The following is a 23,427-nucleotide window of genomic DNA, read 5'->3' on the forward strand; positions in this document are numbered from 1 at the left end:
GATGAGGCTGAAAAACAGCACCAAAGACAATATGGTAAAAATTTTATTAATTACATACAGTATTTATAGTTTTTTTTATTGCACTCTCAAGTTAGTTTCAAAACAAACAATAGTGCAATTAACTATACACAAATAGAAAGGTACCATGCAACATACAAACAAGCGTAATACAAAGAAAAAACGTGTAGTTTGATTTTTCTTCTTTCCTTTTCATACAGCTTGGAGCTGCCTGCAGCTGCAGTAGAAAAAGCAAAGACCTGCTTCTGAGCAGGATACAGGGCAGACTGCAATGACTTGTCAAGGCCTTCCATGGTGAGAAAAAAAAAATGAAAATTAGGCTGGTTATATTGCATGGGGCAGTGTAGCAGACAGTACTGGACTATTATCTTTACAAAGCATCTACTGTCTTAAATTCCTACATTGTAAATACTACACTAAGAAGACGTGTACAGCAGGAAAATGTTAATACAAGTGGAAAGAGTTGCATATAAATTAGGGAATCTGTCCGCATTTGGTTAATTTCTTCTTGTAAAAGCTTATTAAAATACGCACATCTTTGGTCCGTGCTCAAACCCACGACTTGGTGAAACTTTGGCTTCAGAATAACCAGTGAACACAAAGGAGGAGCTACATAAGATTTACACATAAGAGCTGCTTTAGGGAGCATCTACAGCTCTGATCAGTTAAAGCAAACTTCAAATGAATATATGTATGGGTCTGAAATTAAGACATAAAAGGAGCGTTGAAACAAAATAATACTACGACAGCATCTGTGGCCTGATTAGAAAAGTGTTTCTTTAAAGTAGGGGCACTGTTCGATGATCCACATTGCCGACTGGGGCTGAGATTTTTATATTTATATATGTATAACATAAAAGCACCTTTTTTTTCAGCAGACTACAGCTGCATTAGGATATTTGTCAACATAAGCAAAATTACCTAATCAGTCAAGTGTTAACCAAATTTCAGTTCAAGGATTAAAGTCAAGACAAGCAGCACAACGAAGGACGAATCAGAGCATTTGGTAGAGACACTGAAGAAAGGACTCCAAAATCCTTTGGTTTCTGTGAAAGAAGAAACAGTTAATCCGGATCCTGAATGCGTCATGAAGAAAATGACACGGCTTTTCTGATTTCTCGATCAAATAGCGCACATAGGTAAGGGGTTTTGTAGCAGTGGCGGCCGACATGACTCAACTATAGAGTTCAACATCTGTTTCCAGTTCCAAGTTCACATGGCTCACTGCATCAACAGTTCTAGGTAATGCAAGCTCAGCCGGGACCTTGTGAAAACTGAACGTCTCTGATGAACATTTCAGCATAAAGGGATGTGAGAGTGAGCGGGTTTCCATGTGTGTGGCAGAGACGGAGAGCAGCAAAGACAGGGGAGATGTCTGTGTCACTGAATATTCTCAGCACTATGCCAGCAGTGCGTGAGGGATCGCTGCCTTCTACAAAAGGCAGCGCACATATGGCACTCTTCATGAAAGAAAGAGGACAAAGTAGTGTCTTTATTCTAAGCCATACCTTTATGAGGTGGGTACCACAGCTTATTGTTGCCGTAAGTCTCAGCTCTCAGCTGCTGTGTTTCCCCAACTACTCACATTGTCTTGAAGGCTGGTGTGAAGGAGGAGTGGGAGATACTGCCATTTAGGGTAACCTAGTAGATTGTGTGACAGGACTGGGTGGGGGGAGGGTGTTTGACACCTCATCAGCAGCCGTATTGGTTTCTGTGGGTTTCTGGCTTCACTTGCAAAACAGAATCCCTTGCCTTCTCATCCTCTCCCCAACCCCCCTCTCTCCTACATTGGCCAGCTCCTTCAGCTGGAAAGCTCAGCGAGGGTTTATTTTCAAAGATGGGGAATGAAAACAGCTCTCTCTTTGTTTTGGCTGCTGCGCCATTCCCAGCGGAGGAGGCACAGTGTCTTGAGGACTGGGCCTGGGACTGGGCCTCACAGGGGACCACACGGAGGAGTTGGCTGAGGGGTTGGGGAGTGAGTGTCCGGGTATGGGTCCCTCTCAAACAGGGTGCGAGGGCAGCTCTAGGAGTGTGGGTGTCGGCGCTGATCGGAGGTGACGGAAGCCCACCTCTGTGCTGTCTGCTATGGTGATGTCTGCATCTTCCCCTTTTCCTCGTTGGCGATGGATGGCACTGAAATAAGCATTCATCAGCTGCATGATCTCAGTCAGCTGTGATGGAGAGAGGGAGAGAGAGAGAGGTCAAATTGGTGGCAGTCTCAGTGTCTGTCTGGCACTGTCACAGGAGGGCGGGTAAAGATGATGTCATTCAGCTGCCAGAAAAACTAGATCCTCCAGAAGTAAAGCGTGATGTTTGGCAGATTTAAGGGGACATACACATCTCTTAACTGTGTCTGGGTAGTTCTTCACTTTGACATACACCACACTGTTCAGCAGCTGTTGCAGAAAAATTAAGGGAGGGTACTATGGAGGAGTTCATTTCTTCATGTGTCTCTCCATTACACAGACCTCAGAGGACATAACCACCAAACCACCAGAAGCAACAATTACCCTTACTCTAGTCCTACTGATTCTTGGCTAAACATAGTCTGTGCATAAGACAAGTCCCTGAGTTTCAACCTGCTTTTCAACTTCAACTATAACCCTGGAATCAGCTGCTAATCTTACACTCAACTCCAGGCCTAATCATAATCACCCCCTGCAAATCTGGTCTTTCCTTTTTTCCCCTCTGCCCATCGGCTGAAAACCTTCCACTTTTATGTCAAAAGGATACGACGGCTTTAAGTTCATAAAGTAGAAGTCTTTCTGAACCTTACTTCAATTTGCCTGTGTGTCCAATAAATAAATAAATAAAGTCACTTTTGTGCCTCAAGAGAGATCACAGAGAGCTTTTGTGTTGTGTGTGGGAAGATGCAAGCAAAGCGGCCCAATGAAAGGCATGATTTGTTCTTGATTTGGGGGGGAGAAGAAAAAGGCACATCTATGTTTCTGAGAAATGTTTTGCCTAATATTTTAATCTAACCACTGCAATAAAACTTACCCCCATGCTATTAAATGCCAGGAAGTGAGACTTTTGGTGGTTACCATCTGTTGGGGAATATGGGCAGGTTGTTTGCTCTCTATTTAGACCAAATTAATGAAGGTTTTTAGAGTGGGTCAAAGAGGCGGAGGGAAGGGGGTATCATGGGCAGACACTGTGTGTCTTTCTCTTACTCTGCAGAAAACTGCACAGTGATAAGGCCCCTTGGCTCTGCACTATACATAAACTGAATCCGGCCTACAGCTGACACACATTATGTTTAAGGTCAGAGCAGAACCAGCTTCAATTAATATTTTCCTTCCAGTCACCTTCAGCCTCACCCTGTATGTGTCATCCTGGGAGGTTATACTAGGGTGACACATACTCTCAGAGATGCTAACCCTGTGGACTAACAGTTGGTTTTACAGGGCAAAGTCAGAACTAGCTCAGTTTAGGACATTGTAATGCTTTTTAATATTTTACTTTGAAAGTTTATTTGCTGCTACACAGCTCATGTTTCAATAAGTCATCCAAAGGTGTGGCTCTAATTTCATACTTCATAACTCTTTCTTCACAGACCAAGATCCAGAAAAGCTAAAATAAAACCTTTTACTATCTAAATAAATCACAAAAATGACAAATTTTAAACTAAGAATGACATTTCCCCCCTTAAACTAAACAATTCTGCACTCTGTTTATACCTTGGTGGTTTCAAAGAGCAGATCCCGGTCCCCAGCTGTAATCTTGAAGGTGTTGCTGTCAGATACACCATAAGAACAGATCTGGCCATAAGGAAAGGACTCCAGGGCCTCTGATTCTCCCTGCTTATACAAGGATACAGATGTAGCAGCTACACCCAGCCATAACTTCTGGGAAAAACTCCCCGTTGAACTCTGCAGGCAGAAAGAGGCGTGCAAATGTCAAGAGACTGCAGGATCCAAGTGGCTCTTGAGCTTTGAGGAAAAAAAACGTTTAAGAGTGATACTAAAACTAAAGCATAAGCACACAATACTCACAATATAAAAGTCCACTTCATAAAGAGTGCATCCAAAGCCGGACCACTGGCGTGCAATTGTGAGGTAGGCGGCCATACTGTCCCTGCGGCTGTAGCCGGCCAAACCTTTCCAACGCTCCAAGATGGACGTCATGACAGCCGCTGCCTCCTCCTTCAGGCGGGTCCGCAGACGCATGTCCTGCTCAACTTTTTGCTTGTGTACTGCTGTAGCTGTGTGGCTCCACAGAGTCCCTGCGAGGAGTCCTGTGTGGAAGCGCTGCGTCGTGGGACAGCCCTGAGCAGCTACCTGACAAGGAGGCACATCTTGCGGTGCAGAAATTGACATGAGAACCCGAGTTTCAAGCATATGACCTGGAAAAAGCTCATCCAGAGGCGGGCAGGGGGCATGTGTGCTGAAGTCACCCATTAGGCTCTGAAGCCTCAGGGCAGCTAATGCCTGCAGGTCCTCTTCACAGGCTGGTAGCTGACCACGCACGACCATCTCATGGCACTGCAGCACAAAGGTCAAAACCAGGACAGAGAGAAAGAGAACCAAACACAAAGAAGGTAAAGGTCGTCAGTAATAACTTCAAGTCCCCTCATCCATCCTTTCTACCCCACCTTGTTTTATTTCATCCCGTAACTCTTTTATAGAATTCCCCAGGAAAAAATTATAATGAAGCCAATGCTGGCTGCCTTTTGCCCCCTCTGCACTCCAGCCAGTGCTCTTAGTCATGTTTTTTATGCAATCCATTTTATAACACTCACAGCCAGTGGGAAATTACAGACTGTGATTGCAGATTGTTTAGTAAAAGCATACACGATTCAACAACAACACAAGTGATGAATCACTGAATGACAATAAATCAGATGCCATCATCAACACCATCACTGGTCACTCACAACAAAGAAATAGTGAAAAGAGAAGGCTCATGTTCCACTCCATTACCTGCTCAAAGAGGAATAAATACTCTATGCTGTCCACTGATATGCTGTCTGCATCCAACAGGCAGTAGAGCTTGAAACACAGTTTCCACTGGGATTTAGACTCTGACTCTTTAGTAGAGAAGCTGCATAAGAGAGGGACAGAAAGTTAAATCTGGGTCAAGAAAAAAAGATACACTAAAGACACATATGACAAACAAAGAATCTTAAGCCTTCTGTTAATATGTTACAAGCTATTGCTTCCCTGCTGTGTAATGCCGTTGTGTAGTAACCCGACAGTTTCATGTTTACCCTGTCACTCAACATTGAGAGGACAGACACACCCATGCCTGTTTAAAAAGAAAAAAAAATAAAGCATAGCGCCCTTTTTTCCAATTGGCTCATTGTTTTCGTTTTGAGACTATTGCCTTGTACAATTAAATGACATCATCTTTACCTTGACTAGCACCTGGCTGGCACTGCTGACAGACATAGAGACAAATCTAGTTTCCCAGCATAGTGTCATGTTTGACCAACAAGAACAGACAAGGTCACCAGATATCAAGGACACTGGTTAACATTCAGCATAGCACTTGGACTAGGGGGGAGATAAATAAACAGTGTGCTGCTCTGTCCATACTCATCTATAGAGTGACAAATAGGCTTTTTGCCACAATGTTTTGATAGCACGTCTGCTTGGTTTTATTATGACTGACTTTTTTGTTTGTTCTATCTTCCAGGGTAAAGACTGACAAGTCACTTTTTCAAACCTGGTTAGGATGTCTGCGACCAGAGCGCTTCCTGTGACTGGCTGCTCCCACAGTGCATTCTGCTCGTATAGTGCAAATGTATTTTTGCTCTCTTGTAGGCCGAGCTTCTCTTGCATCCTTCGAACCACCTGGTGAGGAGGAAGGAGAAGCGGATTGAAAAGACAGATGGACTCATAAGTTATTGGGCTTCAAGGGTGAAGGCAGAAGAGGGAGCATTTTACTAGGCTCTTGATTGCACTGTGAAATTTTGAATTGGAACTAGTGAGTAGCTGAAAGACTCCGAAGCCAGCTCAGAAAAGTTGTGCTGCCAAGTAGAATACAGGGAAATGCTTCCAAACCTCATTGGCAGTAGTGTGTGAGCTGATGTAGAGCTGGCAGGATCCAGGGCCTGGATAGTGCACGGTGCACAGCATCTCCTGTCGGTTCATCAGCATCTGGATCTCCTCCCAAGATGGCACGCACTCCCGACACTTTGTCTTCTCCAGAGCCTCACTGATGAATGACGCATAGTTATCCATTTCAGACTCAGGACTTTGGCTCTGGATTCTGCAAGACAGATTAAATGTGTGAGAAAGTGATACTGCTGTGAGTGCGTGTCTGTGTGTGTGCGTGCATGCACTTGTGAAAGCAATTTGTCATAAAGATGAAAATATTAAGCACATAAAAGAGAGAATTTACTCATGCCTGCGACTCAAAATCTGTTAGGTGTTACGGTGTGATTATGGACTTTGCGTCACTCCATTGATTCAACTAAGTTTTTATTTTGTTTGGGCTGGCAGTGCTAGAAAGTCAATGAGGCGAAGAATGACAAATGTTCTCACTTTAGCTGTTAGGAACTTAAAAGACTCAACATCCCTTAATTCTTCAAAGAAAAGGAAAATGGCAAAGAAAACATGTTTGACTTTGGGTAGTGCACGAAACAGGAAAAGGCGTTTCCGCTCCTGTGAACCAGAGTGACCCCCTCCTTCCTCCCAACGGAGTGTCCAGGAGTGGAAGGTGAGTGTATGTCTGTGTGCTGTTGTTTTAAAGGAGGGGACAAAAAAAAGCAGCAAACCAATCTAGCGGGAGGCTGAGGTTTGCGAGTGTGAAAGGTGTGAAATACAACCTGATTGAGTGATTAGCTAAGCCCTTTGTAAACACAGGGGGGGGACAAACAGGAAGGAAACAATTACACTCCAGTACTCGTCCCAAAATACGCAAAAACAAGGGCAGAAAGAGGAAAACGAGCTTATTCACTTTAACATCTTGCTGTCTCATAAGGGTGGCTGAAACATAACTACGAATGTCCCACTGATCTGTGTGAGATTTCCTATACTCTCCTTTGTTTGTGTCTTTGTACCATTTCCTGCTTTCTCTCCCTCTCCTTCTCCCTTGCTTTCTTTCTTTTGGCCTAATCTGTCTGACAGCAGACATTCCCTGGGGGTTTCTCAGGGCACTGGGGGAGTGGAGGATGGTTTCTGGGCCTAATGCCCAGCTCCAGTCTTAGCTCTGCCCAGCTGCAGCCTCAGCAGTGGTCCAAACAGTGAGAGAGTGCGTGAGAGTGACAGCAAGACGTATCAAAACACACAGCCAGCGAGTTCCACAGAGTTGTTATGAATTGCCGTTGCATGCAACTGTTCCATTAGCCAGAGGGCGATTCCCAGTACAGAAATATAGATAGAAAATTGTAGTGGTTTCATGGCATGGCATTAGACAGAAAATCAAGGGCAGGAGATTAGTGCTTCTAATAACTTAGATTAGCATTCTTGACAGAAGGGCTAATTCAGACCTGTAAATCCAGCCCTTGAAAACTGGATCTGTCTAGGGAAGCATGCTAACAATGTGAAGGCATATCATGCTACTATATCTAAACAAGTGTTTAGGGATGCTGGCGCCTGCTTTTTGTCCGATGTCTAGACCCCATGTTTCGCTGCTACCACGCAACACTGGTTCACCTTTATCTCCCAGGTCAAGCCATTCCTCTCTTATACCCTTGTCTATCATCTACAGTGTACTCCAGGTCTGATGTCTCATATGGGATTGAGGGCATCGTACTGCTGAAACACTCATGTAAAACAATTTGCATGACTATATAAACGACTTAATGCAACTTTTCTATTAACTGACAACTGCAGTCTGTTACCTCAAACTGTCAACATGGGTGGATACGCTGTAGTGTTTTCCACCTTACTTCCACAAGCCACGTTTCCCAGTCGGAGAAATCAGAGCCAGAAAAAGCAAGAAAGTTTTCCACTTCTAAGTAAGAGATGACGAGGTGAGCAGCTTTCTCAAGTTCGGAGCATTTGTGTGTGCTTAATTGAATGTGAAAAAAATCCTGTCTGAATGCTGTTGCAAAAGCAAAACAACAATCTTGAAGCGGTCACTTGTGAGAACTGCTTTACTTGAGCTAAATAGTATTTCATTACAATAGTACTGTAATGAAATACTGCAAGGTAAATACAAAGCGCTGCACCTGACTTCCCAGCAAGCAGCATTAGATTTTAGTCTTGGCTCAATCATAGCATCTCACCTTTTGAGGTGGAATCGCAGGTATTTGAGCACAATTGGCCCAGGAAGGAAAGTGCAGCTCATACAGGTGAGAAGCTGCCAGTAACGGAGATGCGCAGCAGTGTTTGGGGAAGGCGTGTAGCTGGTCTGCTTCACTAGCTGGCAGTAGACCTCATCGCGGAGAGGCCGCAGGTCCAGGCAGGTCTGTAGCACACCCTGGATGATTGGAACCGGCTCCCTTGCTGATTCCAGCTGCTGCAGGCAGTTGAACAGCTTCACGGCCTCCTCACGCACCGAGCCGTAGCCTTTCCCACTGTGGTCTGGAGAGATAAACAAAGAACAGTGTGTCAAAAGTTTTTGTCAGGACATATTCTTCCTCCCCCACCCCTTTTCTAGACATTTGAACCTTGCAGATATCTTAAAGGAATGGTATAACATTTAATCATGTAAAGTATTGTAATATAGCAACCTATTACATTAGCATCTCATCAGTTTTATCATCGTATCATGATTTTTTAGCTTAATAAAACAAAGTGTGTTCCCTGAACTCTCAGAGAGGATGTGCGTGAGAGAGAAAGAAAGAGAGAGCTGCAGGCATGTATTTTCACACTAAGCTCCCACGGTAGATTCCTCCCAGTGCATTTAAGTGATTGGAAGATTGTCCATTAGGGTGGAAGAAAGAGCGATTTCAGGGTCACAGGAGGAGAGTGCACGCAAGGAAGCATACGTAAGCAAAATGAAAAGCAATCTGCGTTGCATTGAGCTTTATTCTTCCGCTAAACAAATCAAACTGCAGAGCAATCACAGTTTTTAAAACAGTTTCTTTCCACTTAGCCACACTGCAATTATAGAAAACAGCTGCCAGCTTTGCACACACACCGAGTGGCCATGTGCACTGGTTATCTCTTTCGTAAGAGCTTCAAGGTAAATTCGGCCAGTTGACACTTACTCAAACAGTGCTAAAAAAAATGCTAATCATGCTATTGTTTTTAACCGGTACTTTCACATACATATAGATATGGCAGTGTAAAAATCTTAAGCACTTACATGTGTGCTCCAGACTGCCATAGGGGAAAGGCAGCAGAGGAGCATATAAGGGTCCCTGGGTGTACTTCAGGATGGGGTTGTGCTGGTAGATGTGTTCCACTACCTCAGGGTTGAACTTATTCTCCTAAAACACACAAGTAAAACAAAACCAATCTATAATAAACAAACACATTTGAAAATAAACGTTCATGTGCAGTCAACAAGCACGAAGCCAGCCTGAGAACACTCTGTGAGTGCGTGTCTGTGTGTTTGTCTATGAAGGGTAACTGAGGTCGATTTGACCGGGGTCACAATCCAGCTCTGGCATCTTTTAAACAGCAGGAAGGTCAAGTGATGACCCAGCAAACCACACTAGCATGACTGACACGTTATATTTTATACACTGGTGTCAATGAGTTTGGTGTGCGTGTGTTTGTGCCTTTTACTGGGTATGTGGATAGATACCTTGAAGCAGTACAGATGGCTTCCATGCTACTGCCCTAGCACCTGTTGCTCATTAGTAACGTTGCCACTGCTCTGGCTCTCTCCTGACTCTGCAACTTCCCCGATCTTTCTCTCTGGCTATGAGACAAGTCAGCTTTCTCCCTCCTTAGTGGGGCAAAGTTGACACATTCCACTGAAATGCTTGGTGCACACTGGTGACAAGCTTGTCTGTTTGAACTATGGGAATGACATGTTGCTCTATGGACCACGTGCAGTGGGATGCAGCAACTCAACATCCCAGATGACATTCATCCACTGATCCAGGGCCAGAGATTGTTTTTGTTCCATTTGGTCATCCACTGCCACATGCAATAGTTTGACATTTTGGGAAATACGCTTATTAGCCGTCTTGCCAAAAGCAAGAATGGTAATTATGAAGGACTGGAAACAGGGGCAAACAGCTAGCCTGTACAACGGCAACAAAATCTGTTCATCTTATTTATATTACAAAGAAATGCTTTGCAATAACAAGCTCTAAAGCACGATTGTTTTTTTTTCTTCTGGTCTCTGTCAGCCTCATTGCCAGGTTGGGAAAAGGTTTGATATTCCAGAATACACCAAGCACGCTACACTACTTTGGAGTGTTCATATACCAAGCACGACTAAAGAGTGTGGTAAAAGAAAAGACAAAATAAACAGGGTTTCCCACTTTTTTTTCATGGACAGTTATCAAGGTAAGGTTCTAAAAGGTCTGTCTAACATATTATTGGGCTGCTTGTGTTTTATGCCTCATTCAAATAAATTCAATTTTGTTTATATAGCACCAAATCACAACAACGGTTGTGTCAAGATGCTTTTTCAATTATCAGTTTAGCTAATAAGAAGCTCAAATGCCCCTGCAGCCTTAGACTTTTCTGTGTGGACTCTAGATACTCTAGCTTCCCACAGTCACAAAGACATGCATGTTAGGTTGACTGGTGATTCTAAATTGGCTTCCTGTCTCTACATGGTAGGTTGGTGACAGGCTGGTGACATGGCCAGGATATACCTTGCCTCTCACCCTGTGACAGTTGGGCTAGGCTCTAGCCACCTGTGACCCTGAACTGGATGACAATGGTTAAGAGCATGAATGTGTTTATGATCTAAGCACTGATAAAGTCACAGTTTAAATAAAACATTTCACACACCTAATCTCTTTCAAATATGACTTCTGGCTATAGATCCATTGCTAAAACTGCCAGGCTTTCGCCCCTCTGTGTCTGTAACCTGATCCTATACTTTAAAGATAAGCAAGCAGTCCTGTTCACACAACGCCGCCTCTGTTTAGTCTCTCTGGATTTTTACAGTTCCAGTCATGGCCTCACACTTTAGAGAGAGAATACTTTGTCCAGTTGAGGAAAAGTGCCTATGTATAAAGGTGAGGGAGAGGGAGAGAGAAAGCAAGAGACTGAGAAAAAGGTTTTAGGTGGAAGGATGAGTGACTGTCAAAGCAATAAATGAAAAGCAGACCCCTTTATTCCTACAAAAGCTTGACCCCTTTTTGCAAACCAGATGAGGGTAGAGGGAGCAGACTAACCACTTTCTTTGAGATTAGAGACTCTTGTTGGGAGATTACTGAGAGAGGAGGCCAGGCAAAGGACTGCTTATCTCGTCCTGCTGCTTCATGCAGAGCCCTCCTCCATCTCCTCTGCCAGAACTGCCCTTCTCTACACCCAAGAGGCAGACTGATGCAAGATGAGTCGTCTCTCTGCTCAATGACATTCCAGCACAATGTGTTCTCTAGCACACCGTGCATTAAAATATGACGATCCCTTGTAAACACACTCCCTGCACAAACTAAGGTATCTTTCAAAAGCCACAAATCCTGTTTTTCTAAATATTCAAATAGCTGGAAATGCCTTTATCTTGGAATGACCTTTCAACTGCAGGTCTGGTATTATTTCCTGTCCCTGTGTGACAGAATGAAATGAGGTCATTCAAAAGAGAAAGGCAAGCAGAATAAACTTTGGACTCCCTGGTGCAATGTGGTCGTGTGGTTTCCATGGTAACGGGGCAGGGGTTGTGGAGCATTATGTAGCCTGATGGCCGTTTGTGTTTGGTGGCTGTAATCATAGGTAGTTTGGCAGCAACCCTGTGTATGTTTGTGTGTCTGCGTTGCGTGGCCCACCTCAATGTCTCGAATCAGGAGCTGTGTTGGCGTTTCCACGGGTGATTTACTATCAATGATTTTCTGGATGGCACAAGCCCAGTGCACAGCCTCATTGAAGTGCTTGGTGTACAGCCTATAGCAATGTTTCCGACCATAAACTGTAATGCTCCAGTAACCTGAAAAAAACCCAATAATAATAATAATAATAATAAAGCAACACATTTAAAAACCATTGCAAATCTTATGACATGTAATGGTAATAATTCATAGTTAGTAATTTAAACTGGACCTTATCTGACCTGACACTTTTCCAGACATGTGTGGGATGGTTTTGTTTTGATTTTTTTTGTTTTTTTTTTTTTAAAGTAAACAGCATGGATTTAGGCCTGATCCAGTTTCCTACAATGTGAGACAATAAACTGATTCCTGCACATCTTCCATACAGACTCTCTCTCCTTTACTCACTCAGCTTCACTGATGATCAAAGGTCAACTTCAGAAAAAAAAACCTCAGACCACACCAAAACCAAACAAGAGTAGATATTCTGCAGATGTCTTAAGACACGAGTCCGAAAGCCCTTAGTGAGTTTCATTTCGGGTAACATAATAAAAGCTAAAAAAGGGGAACATTTCTCCTTCTACAGAGGAAGTATTAGACATACCCCAGGCAGCCTAGCTTGATCTGTAGCCCCGTGGCGGTTATCAGGCTTTCCTGCTACGTGACTTGGCACCACATCCTTCTTTGTTTAAAGTTCTTAGTCAAGTATAACCCCAAAATGAAAAAGTTTTACTACACAGATCTACTCAGTAGTGAAACAGCCGGGAGTCTGTGACAAAGTCGCTGTTGAAAGTCCTCCTCTGTCCAGAAAAGTCCCCTGGCCTATTGAGTTAGAACTATGTTTGGGTTTGCACTATGGTTTTGGCATTTTAAGCGGTTTGGTAAAGTTAGCAGGGCATAATCTCCATTCACAGAGAGGCAGACAAACATAGATAAAGGGTATCTGAGGAATACAGATTTGAAAAAACACAAGTCATCCCTGTGTCTTTTCAAAAGCAACTCTTTTTATAAATCTTTGTCATTTGTTTCCTGCATCCAAGAGATTGCCTTGCTGGTTACGCGAATGAGACACTTGTAGGCCAACCTTGACCCGCATTTCTGACCAAACAAAGCCGGGGCTTCCCAAACTTACTAAGAATTACAGTACTCATGGGAAGGGGAAAGCTAGCCACAAGTCACCACTTTCATATTGAAAGACCCAACAATTTACTGGGAAGTTTTAAAATAATGCCTATGATCACTATACCACAAAGGGAATTAACACAAAGAACTAACTGGACTCTACAGAGATTACAGGAAAGCCTGCATGAGTGTGAGTCAGCTATGTCTCATCCCGTCTGCATATGGTTAGGAATATAAGTGTGTCTTGCTCACCTGTCTCCTTGTATGTCTGCTTGTCTGGCCAGATGACAGAGCAGAGGTTTGTGAGGACCAATGTGCCTAGTCTCCGGGCACCTTTCTCCGGTCCGGTGTAGTAGTCAAGAGAGTCTTGGGTCAGTACAAACCAGTATCGACGTTGCTTAATCCAGTTGCCACGCACCTCCCGTAACAACCAACCTTTAAACAAGCAGAATGCATATTTTTGGCTTTTACTTATCAATATGAAGTAAATATATAGTAAAATATAGTAAGTATATAGTGCATTTTAGTGGCTACAGAATGATGACATCATGGGTCCAAAGATTGGCCGCCTATAATCAAGGCCGAACGATAATAGTGCTTTTGTTTTCACTGGTAGCTACTGGTGACTTTTCACAGCTAGCTGACAGGGTGGAAAACCTGAGTAACTGTGCAAACTCAGTCCTTATTATTGCATTTACACAAGAATAATAAGAAACAATTCAATCTTTGCAAAAGAGATACAAGGAAAGGGGGCTTGAAGTTGTCTGCTGTGGCTTGAAAAAGGATATACACAAGGGATTATGTTACAACTTAACCCTGAAATGAAAGATCACACGCCAGTTCAGCTGCAGTAAAGGATTTTTTAAACTGATTAGTCCAGCAAAAGAAAATTAATCTTGAAATGTGATGTTTTCAAATTTTCAAGCAAGCGAGCCTGCAGCTTCTTGTCCTGTTTATTTTATTTTTTTCAGTAAAGAATAAATACCTCCTTTTTATTAGAGCAATCTCTGGCAGTAGTTTCACATGACTTTAAAAAGAAAAAGAAAAAACCCATTAGATTGTGTCCCCTATAAGAAATCTTTGCTACCACCAAGCAAGTTGTACATTCTCAGAAAGGAACAATGCTCTGCAACTTTCTTTCATAAGTATGGGACTTTCACACTAAGGCAAGCATTTCCCTTGAAAGATTTTTGGGGGCAGGTTGTAAGTCTATAAATGCTGCTACACCCTGTCTTCACAAAGAATAATCTCCAAGGGCTCTAACTGTCCCTAAAGTTCGCAGAAATCTATGAGTAAAAGTTTTGCTGGAATAAATACTAGGTGCTAAAAATAAGGCCAGATAATAGCATAGGCATTAAAGGCAGCACAAAGCCACCATAACTGCCACTTTTGAGGCTGACAGAATCAGATAAGGAGACAGAGAGAGACACAAAGAGAATGAGGCAGCTAGTTTTTAGGCATGTCTGCTAATTTTGTCAGGTCTCTCTCTCTGTAATAAAAGACTCTTGTGTTCCTAAAGTTCTGAGGACTGGGAAAACTGCAACAGCCCAGATCTACTGATCCCAAATCTCTTCTGCATCCCCAGTTGTGTACAAATTGTTCTTAATAAGGAACAATTACATAAGTGCATAAGCATTTCATGTCTGAGCAGATAAATAAACTAAATTACTTTTGGCTGGCCACCTTGACTGATACTGGGTTGTGTAGGACTATATGCAGGGCTAGGGCATTGAGATGCAGTGGCAGTCAGCCGTACATGGGGTGCCTGTGCATGACAATACATATGGCTTGCATATGCATTCTTGAGATTGGTTTTAGAAGAAAGAATTAGGCAATACATCTTCAGCCTCTAACCCTGTGAAACTGTAATAACGCTTCCCCAGCATCACAACTTCCTCTCTGGTCAGCGAGCTGTGTGTCACCTGTTACCCAGAGATAATTTTGCTTGCATCTTTCTTCCTCTTGCTCTCATTCTCTTCTCATTTACTTTCATCTGCCCCAAATTTCTCTTCTCTCCCTCTTTTTAACCTTGCTTAAATGTGGTTTACCCAGGAAGTACAGAGAAACTGTTGCTTTGCTCCTGCTTCAAATAAACAAAAAAAAGAAAAAAAGAAAGAAAGAAAGGACGGGGTGAAGGTTCAGGCCTCAATATGATATAAGAGGGGATTTTGAACCTACCATAACCAACCCTCAAATATAGCCCAAAGTGAAAACCCAGGAGGTACTTAACACCACATCAGAGAGGGTCAGCATCAAAACCCAATGTGAAATGGATAAATAAAAATCACAAAGAAAGCTGGGACGACACGCAGGACAGGAGGCAGACAAGCTGGCTGGATCAAAAACAAGACACAGGCATGCCTGCACGCCCCGCAGCTCTGTCGCAGGCATGGGATATACACCACATAGGCTGCACTTAATATTGCAACTTTAAACAATGCAATAAGAATTGATGTGAAAAGGACAGAGATAAAGCTGGAGACCCCATGTATAGCCCACTGATGATCTTCCATCTGGATCTCATCTCTGTAGCCAGCTAATGCCTCCCCCGAGGGCCACAGCTCGCCCTTAATTTGTTTCATTTGTGACCCTTGACCCTTCAGTGCCCTGCCCCCTCAAACACAGATTGAGAAAACACTCTCTCTGTGTATTTCCATCTTTTTTTACTGCAAGCCTCCTGCTGCTCTCACCGCTGAAAGTTTGTTCAATATACTGAACATTGAACTCCATGATAAAAATACATACGTCTGAGAAAATGGGTCGCAGTGTTGTGCTTGCCGTCATTTCATAAAAACCATCTCCGGAAGCAGAGCAGCATTTCAGGAAAATAATACGTTACAAACTGGCATTGAACTACTTTTGTGTGGAACAGTTTAAAAAAAATGTAAAGCTAAACCTTTGAATCATAAAGCAGCAGACAGATTCAGCTGTAGACGACTGCAGCATGAGAAACTGCATCACATGAGGAACAACTTTAACTTTAAATCAACAAAGGAATATCAATAAACCAATGTCAACATCTCTGTCTGTCAGCACTCGTCAGTCTATATCTGTAATGTTGTTGGCCTACTTTAGATACTGGGGCAACATTCGGCCCATGTAGCCTCGGGATGCCCTACAAAAAAGGGAGAAAAAAAAGAGAGAGAGTCCTAATGGAGGCATCCTTCAAAACATATTCTTGTGCAGTATGCAGAGTGAATTATCTAACACCCTGAGGTTGCCTGCTGTTGGCTGTAATAGTGGTGCCTAGTGAAGTGTAGTGAAGGATTGCTATGTGGTGCAAGAGCTGAAATGTTAAATGAAATTTGCCCACAGACTGTAGCCATCCTCAGTTTCACAGGGAAACTCTTCTAACAGTGAAACAGTGGGGACAGCAGTAAGGGAGGAGGCCATAGCCAAGGGTGCATGGTAACTGCTGTCAGAATTAGGCAATCTGACTGTCACCATTCCCAGCAGGACGTAACATATCTAAGCACTGGCATTTTACTGCTCCCTGTCAGCAGCAGGCCGAACGGAAAAAAAAGGAAAAAATAAATAGCACAGAAATATCCTATGAGATCATTCCTCAAAAGCATCAGACATGCAGGATAGAGCTCCTGATGCCAGTAGCTGTCTTTGCATTAATACATAAAGAGGGGAGGGTGGGGGCAGCTGTGCGCCACATGTGGTAAGAGAGGGGTTGGCTACAGGGCAACAGCCCAGTATGGAGCTGCGACAGGAGGCAATTAGCCTGATGAAATATACACCATACAAAAAGACATGAACAGCACTGACTAAGCCCTGCAGGGAGTTGGTGAATAAACTGGAAAACAAAACTACAACAAGAGATTTTTCACTTTGTTAGTGATTGTTCTTCATGTTAGGTTTTGGATTTTTCAATCAACTGTTTAGCCTTAAAAAATAAATAATAGTAAATATTACATGAAAAATTTTAATATACCAAAGGGAAGTCTTAAAATAGCTCATTCCACCCCCCCCATTTGGCCAAACAACTATCCAGATACAATTTGCATTGCTAGAAAAATGCTAAAAAGTTAAGTATTTCTGTTAAACTGACGACTGGCATTTTAAAAAATAATTTTCCTGTCTGAAGCCTACTTAATTAGTAATGATGTCAGCATAATGAATATCTGATAATAGCAGGTAGATGCATTTATTTAAGGAGGATAAGATAAACGGTGGTGCTATGTTAGTTGTGTGTGTCAGGCTCACCTTTTACCAAGAGTTCAGGTTCTTCCTCCTGTCCCATCTTATTCTTGTCAATGATCAGGCTTTTCATCTCTTCAGAAGACTCCGAGACAGTGTGGCTAAGTGGAAGAGGAGAAAGAGAATGTAAATAACCCTGCTTCCCTCTCAACTCAAGTCTTCCCCTGACTACTCCCTCCCATTAGACAGTTAATTGGCTCAAAGACACACAGTTGGCTGTGACCCCCCGCCCCTATGTGACTCTTTGCCAGCGTTGAGCCTCTCTGATACTCTTAGGTGGGGAGGGGGATCACACTGAAAGAGGTGCCACGAATATCTGTCCTCTAGCGTTTTCCCACTTTCCCTCCCTAGGAGCACGCAAGCCCACAAACACACACTCATACATACCACGCCACTGTGGACAGCTCGTCTCTCTTTTATCACTTTGGCCGGCGAGCCAAAGGGGCGACTGAAAATAAATGTGACAGAGCGACGCCGGCCCCGACTCCCAGCCAGCCAGCTCATGCTGGTCACAGGAAAGCAGAAGGTTCAAGAGGTCACCGCCTTAGATAGTTTAAAGCATAAACATCAAAAACATAATTAAATCTGCTGAATGGATGTTTTCTTGTTCGCCCTTTAATGCCCCACAATCAAGTCTACAGCCGTTTCCACGCACACTGACTGTTCTGCATCTGGTCAGCAATGCTGTGGACAACTTCAGACTGGTTATCTCTGGCCAAGGCCCATTTCAATTCTATTACATTGTTTAGACGTTTTATCTCTTGTCATTTATTTACCTAATTACTCGTTTGTTTTCTCTATTTCCTGGATCTAACTAGCATGTTAGGTACAAGTGACGAAGCGCTCCTTCCTTCCTGTCCTCTCCACCTCTTCTTCCTCCTGGGATTACCACTCAGGAAATGAAATCAAGCCCTCCCTCCTTCCCTCCCCGGGTTATCTCTCATCTATTTACCTATGCATTTGCTAGCTGATTTATGTCATTATTGATCAGATAATTCAGGAAGGTTCCTCCTCATTGAAGGCAGCAATAATCAGTGGGTCAGAATATACCTTTATCTGCACTGGCTCAGATTACAGCAGCTGCCAGTTTCTGTCCTTTGACCTGATCACTGATCACAGGGGAGAGTCGAGATAAGGTCAAAGGATTTCTGAAATGCTGTCTCTTATGCATATGTTATCTTTATGATGTTTATTTGCAGTGGCTGATTCTAACTAACTGGCATCTCTAATTTAAGCTAATGTCCAGACACCGTGAAACTCTAGCAGGCCATTTTTTCCATATGTGTGTATAAATTGGTAGGACGCATAATCAGAAGGCAGAAGAGAGAGAACGAAAGAGAGAGAGACTGTCACATTATACTCAGCCATGCTATAAAACTAAGCCTGCTCGCCTGCCACAGCAGCAGCCTATGGGGATCTCTATCACCCCGTCCATCTACAGACCCCATTTAAATGTATTAAAATAAACACAGAAATGTGACATCTCTTTTTTTGAGGTTGTTAACTCCCTCTACATAACAGAGACATTCACGCAGACAAAGCAGCCCAAACAGGATGGGAAAAGGATCTATAGAATAACTATGAGAGGAGTGCGTAGCTGTACTATTGTTTCTGTTTATAAATATCAGTTTAGTCTACATGAATATTAAGTCTGAAATTCTAAATAGCTTCTCTAAAGAAAAGCAGGATTTGAGAGGGGTGTTTCAGAGAATTGAGTACAAGTGACATTCAGGTCATGTCTAATGGTTATCCATCTTAGAAAACTTGGCTCTTGTGTGCATTTTTTTTGCTACACTTCAAGCACATTCATATATATTATCTCTGACCCCTAATGGTGTTATCCCCCACAATGAACCTGAAATACCAGACAAGCCAAAAGTCACTGCTACAAGGTCATGTACAGAAAGAGGGAACATTAAAAGAGGACAGAAACTCAGGTAGGAGGCCAGGTTTCTGTCCAACGTTTTGAACTTTAGCGTCACCGAAAGCCCGACTTTCAAAATAAATGATTTATAAGCAGGGCCACTATTGTCCCAAAACCCACTCTAACATCGAAATCTATACATCATTGACTGTGGCTGCAGACCACAGCGGTATAGTATTATTACTACTGTTATTTCTATATAACAAGCTGTTTTTGTGGCTAACATTTTTTCTAACTCAAGAAGAATTACATTATAAGATATGAAAAAAACAACACTGTAGGCTATATCAGAGAATAACCATCATTGTCCTCTGACCACATGTTGGAGGTATAAAAAAAATTGCTTCAACAGATTTATTACTCTGGTATTTTGCAAGTGTAGGTACAGACACATGTGGACATTCCATTTTGTCTATGTATACATAAACTGGGTAAAAAGTACTATTTCTTCATGGCAATCTATGGTGTAACAAATGGGGCAATTGTCTAAGTAAAGTTGATGTGGGAGTTTTGGATCTCCACAGCTGTCCAGCATCCCTACAGTACAACCCCAGTCCAACCCCCTCGCCCCCATACTACCACCCCCCACATTCCCAGAGGTTGCAGCAGCAGGCCGTGACGGTGGGGCGGTAGGCAACTTCCTGAGTGCAGGAAGCAATTTAACATGGGGATTAGACACCACGACGAATAGAGCTAACGCAGATCTACAGACCACACCTCTATAGACCGCACCTCTCTCTCATTTGTCCTCTCCTAGAAGGCAAGGAGAGGACTTTTTTTTTCAGTTTTTTTTATAATCATTTGCAATCTCAGAGAAACACATTGTACGGCAGTATTGCTTTTAAAACCAATATGGCAGCGCATGTAACGTTAAAGTGAAAAGTAAAGAAAGCAAAAAAAAAAAAAAGGATTCACATCACACAGGTCAGTTTCAACTAGAAAATAAAAACTGTTGGCTATCCTGTGAAGTGGAAGAGGGAGAAGTTATGAAAATAAGGCTCAGAAAAAAAGAGACCTGATTTGTGAGAGGAAGGGACATATTTCCCTATTATCACACAACCACAGATATCTGACTCCACAGCGAATACAAAGCACGTTTTAACAACCTGTGTAGTTGCATGCAGGCAATATCTTCTGTCCTATGTACAGAAGATATTGCCTGCGTGATGTAAAGCCAATGAGGCCTTAAATACTGGGCTATGTAACAATTTGCGTTTGCCGTATCCCAAATCTTCCAATGTAACAAATTTTGTTTTGCCATCTCTTTTATGCCTAATCCCCACAATGGCAACGTCAATACACAGTTCAGGAGTCGATGTGGTTACAAGCAGCAAATTATTTGTGATGTATTTGACAAATGGGAACAAAATAATAGAGAAGCACATACCAAAGAAAAGAGGAAGAAAAAGATTAAGAGTACAATATAGCTTGAACTAATGCAGAACTCATTTCACCTCAATTTGGAAATGTGTTTCCATTTTACATTTTTTTATTGGTAGAGTCTAATAGGGTGAAAATTGCCACATCGTACCAGTAATACCAACACTGTAACTTCTTTTGCCTTACAAATGATTATTTGGAGGGCCTGAAAATCTCAGGGGGTAAATAAACGTCAATAAATTATAAAGGTTTAGCAAGATGACTTATGCCAATACCATTTATGTCATACCCATGATAATAAAAGGTCTTGAACACTCATGTAGGTGTATACAGTTGAATTTGTCTACCTTCTTTAGCTGGGTGGAGATTGAGTAGTAATTAGTAATGAGGTCACCAAATTCCATGCACTAAATAGAAAGACAAACTTGAATGTTGTCTCAAATGTCTCACCCTTACAGGTGCAACAAGACTAAAAGGAGAGGCAAGAACATGTCAAACAGCCACGGGTGTGTACACACCCACAAAGGCAATAGGAAGATATCTAATAAGCCAAAGCAGGTAAAGTCAGTGCCATATGAGAATTTAGCTTCCTCCCAGCAACTTCATTACCTGCTAATCTTGTCCATATATGATTATGTGCTCTGCTTTGTAAGATCTCGTACCCTAATTTGGGTTTTGATTTTAGTTTTCCACAATCATAGTATAACTAGGTCACTTGAGGCAAATTTCAGAGGTTTATAAAATATCAAAAGTTGTCCTAACCACAACCTCACTTCGAATTAAAGTAAAGTAAAGTAAATGTAATATAGGAATAGCAATGCTAGGAATAGTCAAGAGGAAGTCTGGAAGACCAAATAACCTTTTGAAAAAACTGCTCATTGCTAGAAAGAAAGGAAAACCCCGGTTTGACTGCCAAAGGACGTGAGGAATATTTAACAGTCTGGAGAAGCGGTGCCACTGTTCTGAAGTGCAGTGGCACCAACACAAAAATTATCCTCATGCATAAGTCATCAGTAGAAATACAGTTTTGGTTCCTAACAACAAAAAAGTGAATTATTTCCTGAAAAGAAACATGCACGGCTGCATGAATGTGCTAACAAGCCATCAGTCGAATATTTTTAAATTCGATTTTGGTCCAGTACTCATTTAAAGAGATAGGTCACGTATCTGTGATGGTATATGATCTATTCAGCTCCATTCTATTCTATTTTGTTCCGTGTTTACGACATCACATCAAGCCATACCGCATGTCTTTGCACTTTAATGCTAGTCGTACAGCTAACCGGGGACGTAGCTAACAGCAAAGGGTCAGTAATTTGATATCCCAAGAGATTTTCTTTGTGTGTTTGCAACAGTTTGTGACTTAACAGCAAACAGTGATGAAGTAAGCTGACAATGATTGAATGTTTATTGAACTTCAGTGGAGTGTGTGCCAGACACACACCCAGTGAAACTGAGAGGAGGCAGAGAAAAACTAGAAAGACCATTAATGACAGTAAACCACAGAAAAGACTCACAAGGAGTCCCGCACTAAGCCGAGCAACTGCAAATAAACTAGACAATAATACCCTTTTTTATTTTATAGATTGCTGCTCATCTTTGTCCCAAAAGCAATTTAGTACATTTAGTACACCATCAGCCAGCAGGCCACAGCCAGGCTCAGCAGGCCACAGCCAGGCTCCACCATCAGCCAGCAGGCCACAGCCAGGCTCCACCATCAGCCAGCAGGCCACATCCAGCAGACCCAGCCAGGCTCCACCATCAGCCAGCAGGCCACAGCCAGGCTCCACCATCAGCCAGCAGGCCACAGCCAGGCTCCACCATCAGCCAGCAGGCCTAGCCAGGCGCCATCATCAGAAATTCCGCTTCCGGGTCCCTCGTGGTGGCCGCCTCGTGCTCTCGCTTCAGTATGCCACCCAAGAAAGGCCCAACACCAGAGGAGGTTGAGGACATTAAAACCTCCCTCGGAGCGCTGTGCGGAGACGTGGCCGCAGTCAGGGCACAGCAGGAGCTGCTTCTGGGGCTTCTGGAGGAGGTAAAACAGCTACGCCTCCAAAATGCCGAGAAGGACAGACGGATCATGGATCTCGAGCGGCGGGTGGATGAGCTGGAGCAGTACACCCGTACGAACGACGTGGTCATCAGCGGTATTAAAATCAAGCCGCGCTCGTGGCCGGGAACGTCGGGGAGCCCAGCGACGAGGAGACCCGCTCGGTAGAGCAACAGGTGGCGTCCTTCCTCCAAAGCAAGGGGATAGAGATGGACCTGGAGCACATAGAAGCATGTCACTCACTGCCCAGGAGGAGTGACAGACTGCCGGCCATCATTATGAGATTTGTCAATCGGAAGAACAAGGTCGCACTGCTGAAACAAGGACGCAAACTGAAAGGCACGGACGTTTTCATTAATGAGCATCTGACACGAAAAAACGCAGACATCGCGAGGAAGGCAAGGCAACTGAAGAAGAACGGTAAAATACAACATACATGGGTAACAAACTGTAAGATTTTCATTAAGCTAAACGGGACACCAGAAGAGGCAAAAGTACTGATAGTGAGGAACATGGAGGATCTGGACAAGTATAACTGACACCAATGTATCAATTACACCAGGAAATGACATGGACACGTTGAAATTAGTTCTTCAACAGAAAGTAATTGATCTAGATTGTGAATATAAGGAGCATAATATAATAGATCCAGAAATAGATTCTGAAAGTAACTTTCTCTCTTCTTTTGTTAAAAATTGTAATTATTTCACTCAGGAACAATATGAAAAAGAAATTAACCTAGACGGGAAGCTCTCATTAATTCACTTTAACAGCAGAAGTATGTACTCTAATTTTGATTTCATTAAGGACTATTTGCAACAATTTTCTCGCCCCTTTAGTGTTATAGCCATCACTGAAACTTGGTTCAATGTCGATAAAGGAATAGATTTTTGTTTG

General features: G+C 42.8%; 1 protein-coding gene across 1 annotated transcript in view; it reads right to left on the reverse strand.

The window, feature by feature from the left end:
* Positions 1 to 68: 68 nt before the first annotated feature.
* plekhh3 (pleckstrin homology, MyTH4 and FERM domain containing H3) overlaps positions 69 to 23,427 on the reverse strand; it is a 40,553-nt gene continuing 17,194 nt past the window's right edge. Inside the window, exons 3-13 of the mRNA XM_085351772.1 lie at positions 17,183 to 17,277; positions 13,223 to 13,405; positions 11,810 to 11,967; positions 9,220 to 9,343; positions 8,195 to 8,492; positions 6,024 to 6,231; positions 5,686 to 5,813; positions 4,941 to 5,061; positions 4,014 to 4,502; positions 3,699 to 3,890; positions 69 to 2,189 (exon numbers count right to left, since the gene is read on the reverse strand). Of these exons, the coding sequence (XP_085207898.1) occupies positions 2,019 to 2,189; positions 3,699 to 3,890; positions 4,014 to 4,502; positions 4,941 to 5,061; positions 5,686 to 5,813; positions 6,024 to 6,231; positions 8,195 to 8,492; positions 9,220 to 9,343; positions 11,810 to 11,967; positions 13,223 to 13,405; positions 17,183 to 17,277 (2,167 nt within the window). The 3' untranslated portion in view covers positions 69 to 2,018. The remainder of the gene's footprint in view (positions 2,190 to 3,698; positions 3,891 to 4,013; positions 4,503 to 4,940; positions 5,062 to 5,685; positions 5,814 to 6,023; positions 6,232 to 8,194; positions 8,493 to 9,219; positions 9,344 to 11,809; positions 11,968 to 13,222; positions 13,406 to 17,182; positions 17,278 to 23,427) is intronic.

This window comes from Diplotaxodon limnothrissa, linkage group LG4 (assembly GCF_057381915.1).
Source record: "Diplotaxodon limnothrissa isolate DT_005_m linkage group LG4, D_limnothrissa_male_GT1.1, whole genome shotgun sequence".
NCBI lineage: Eukaryota > Metazoa > Chordata > Actinopteri > Cichliformes > Cichlidae > Diplotaxodon > Diplotaxodon limnothrissa.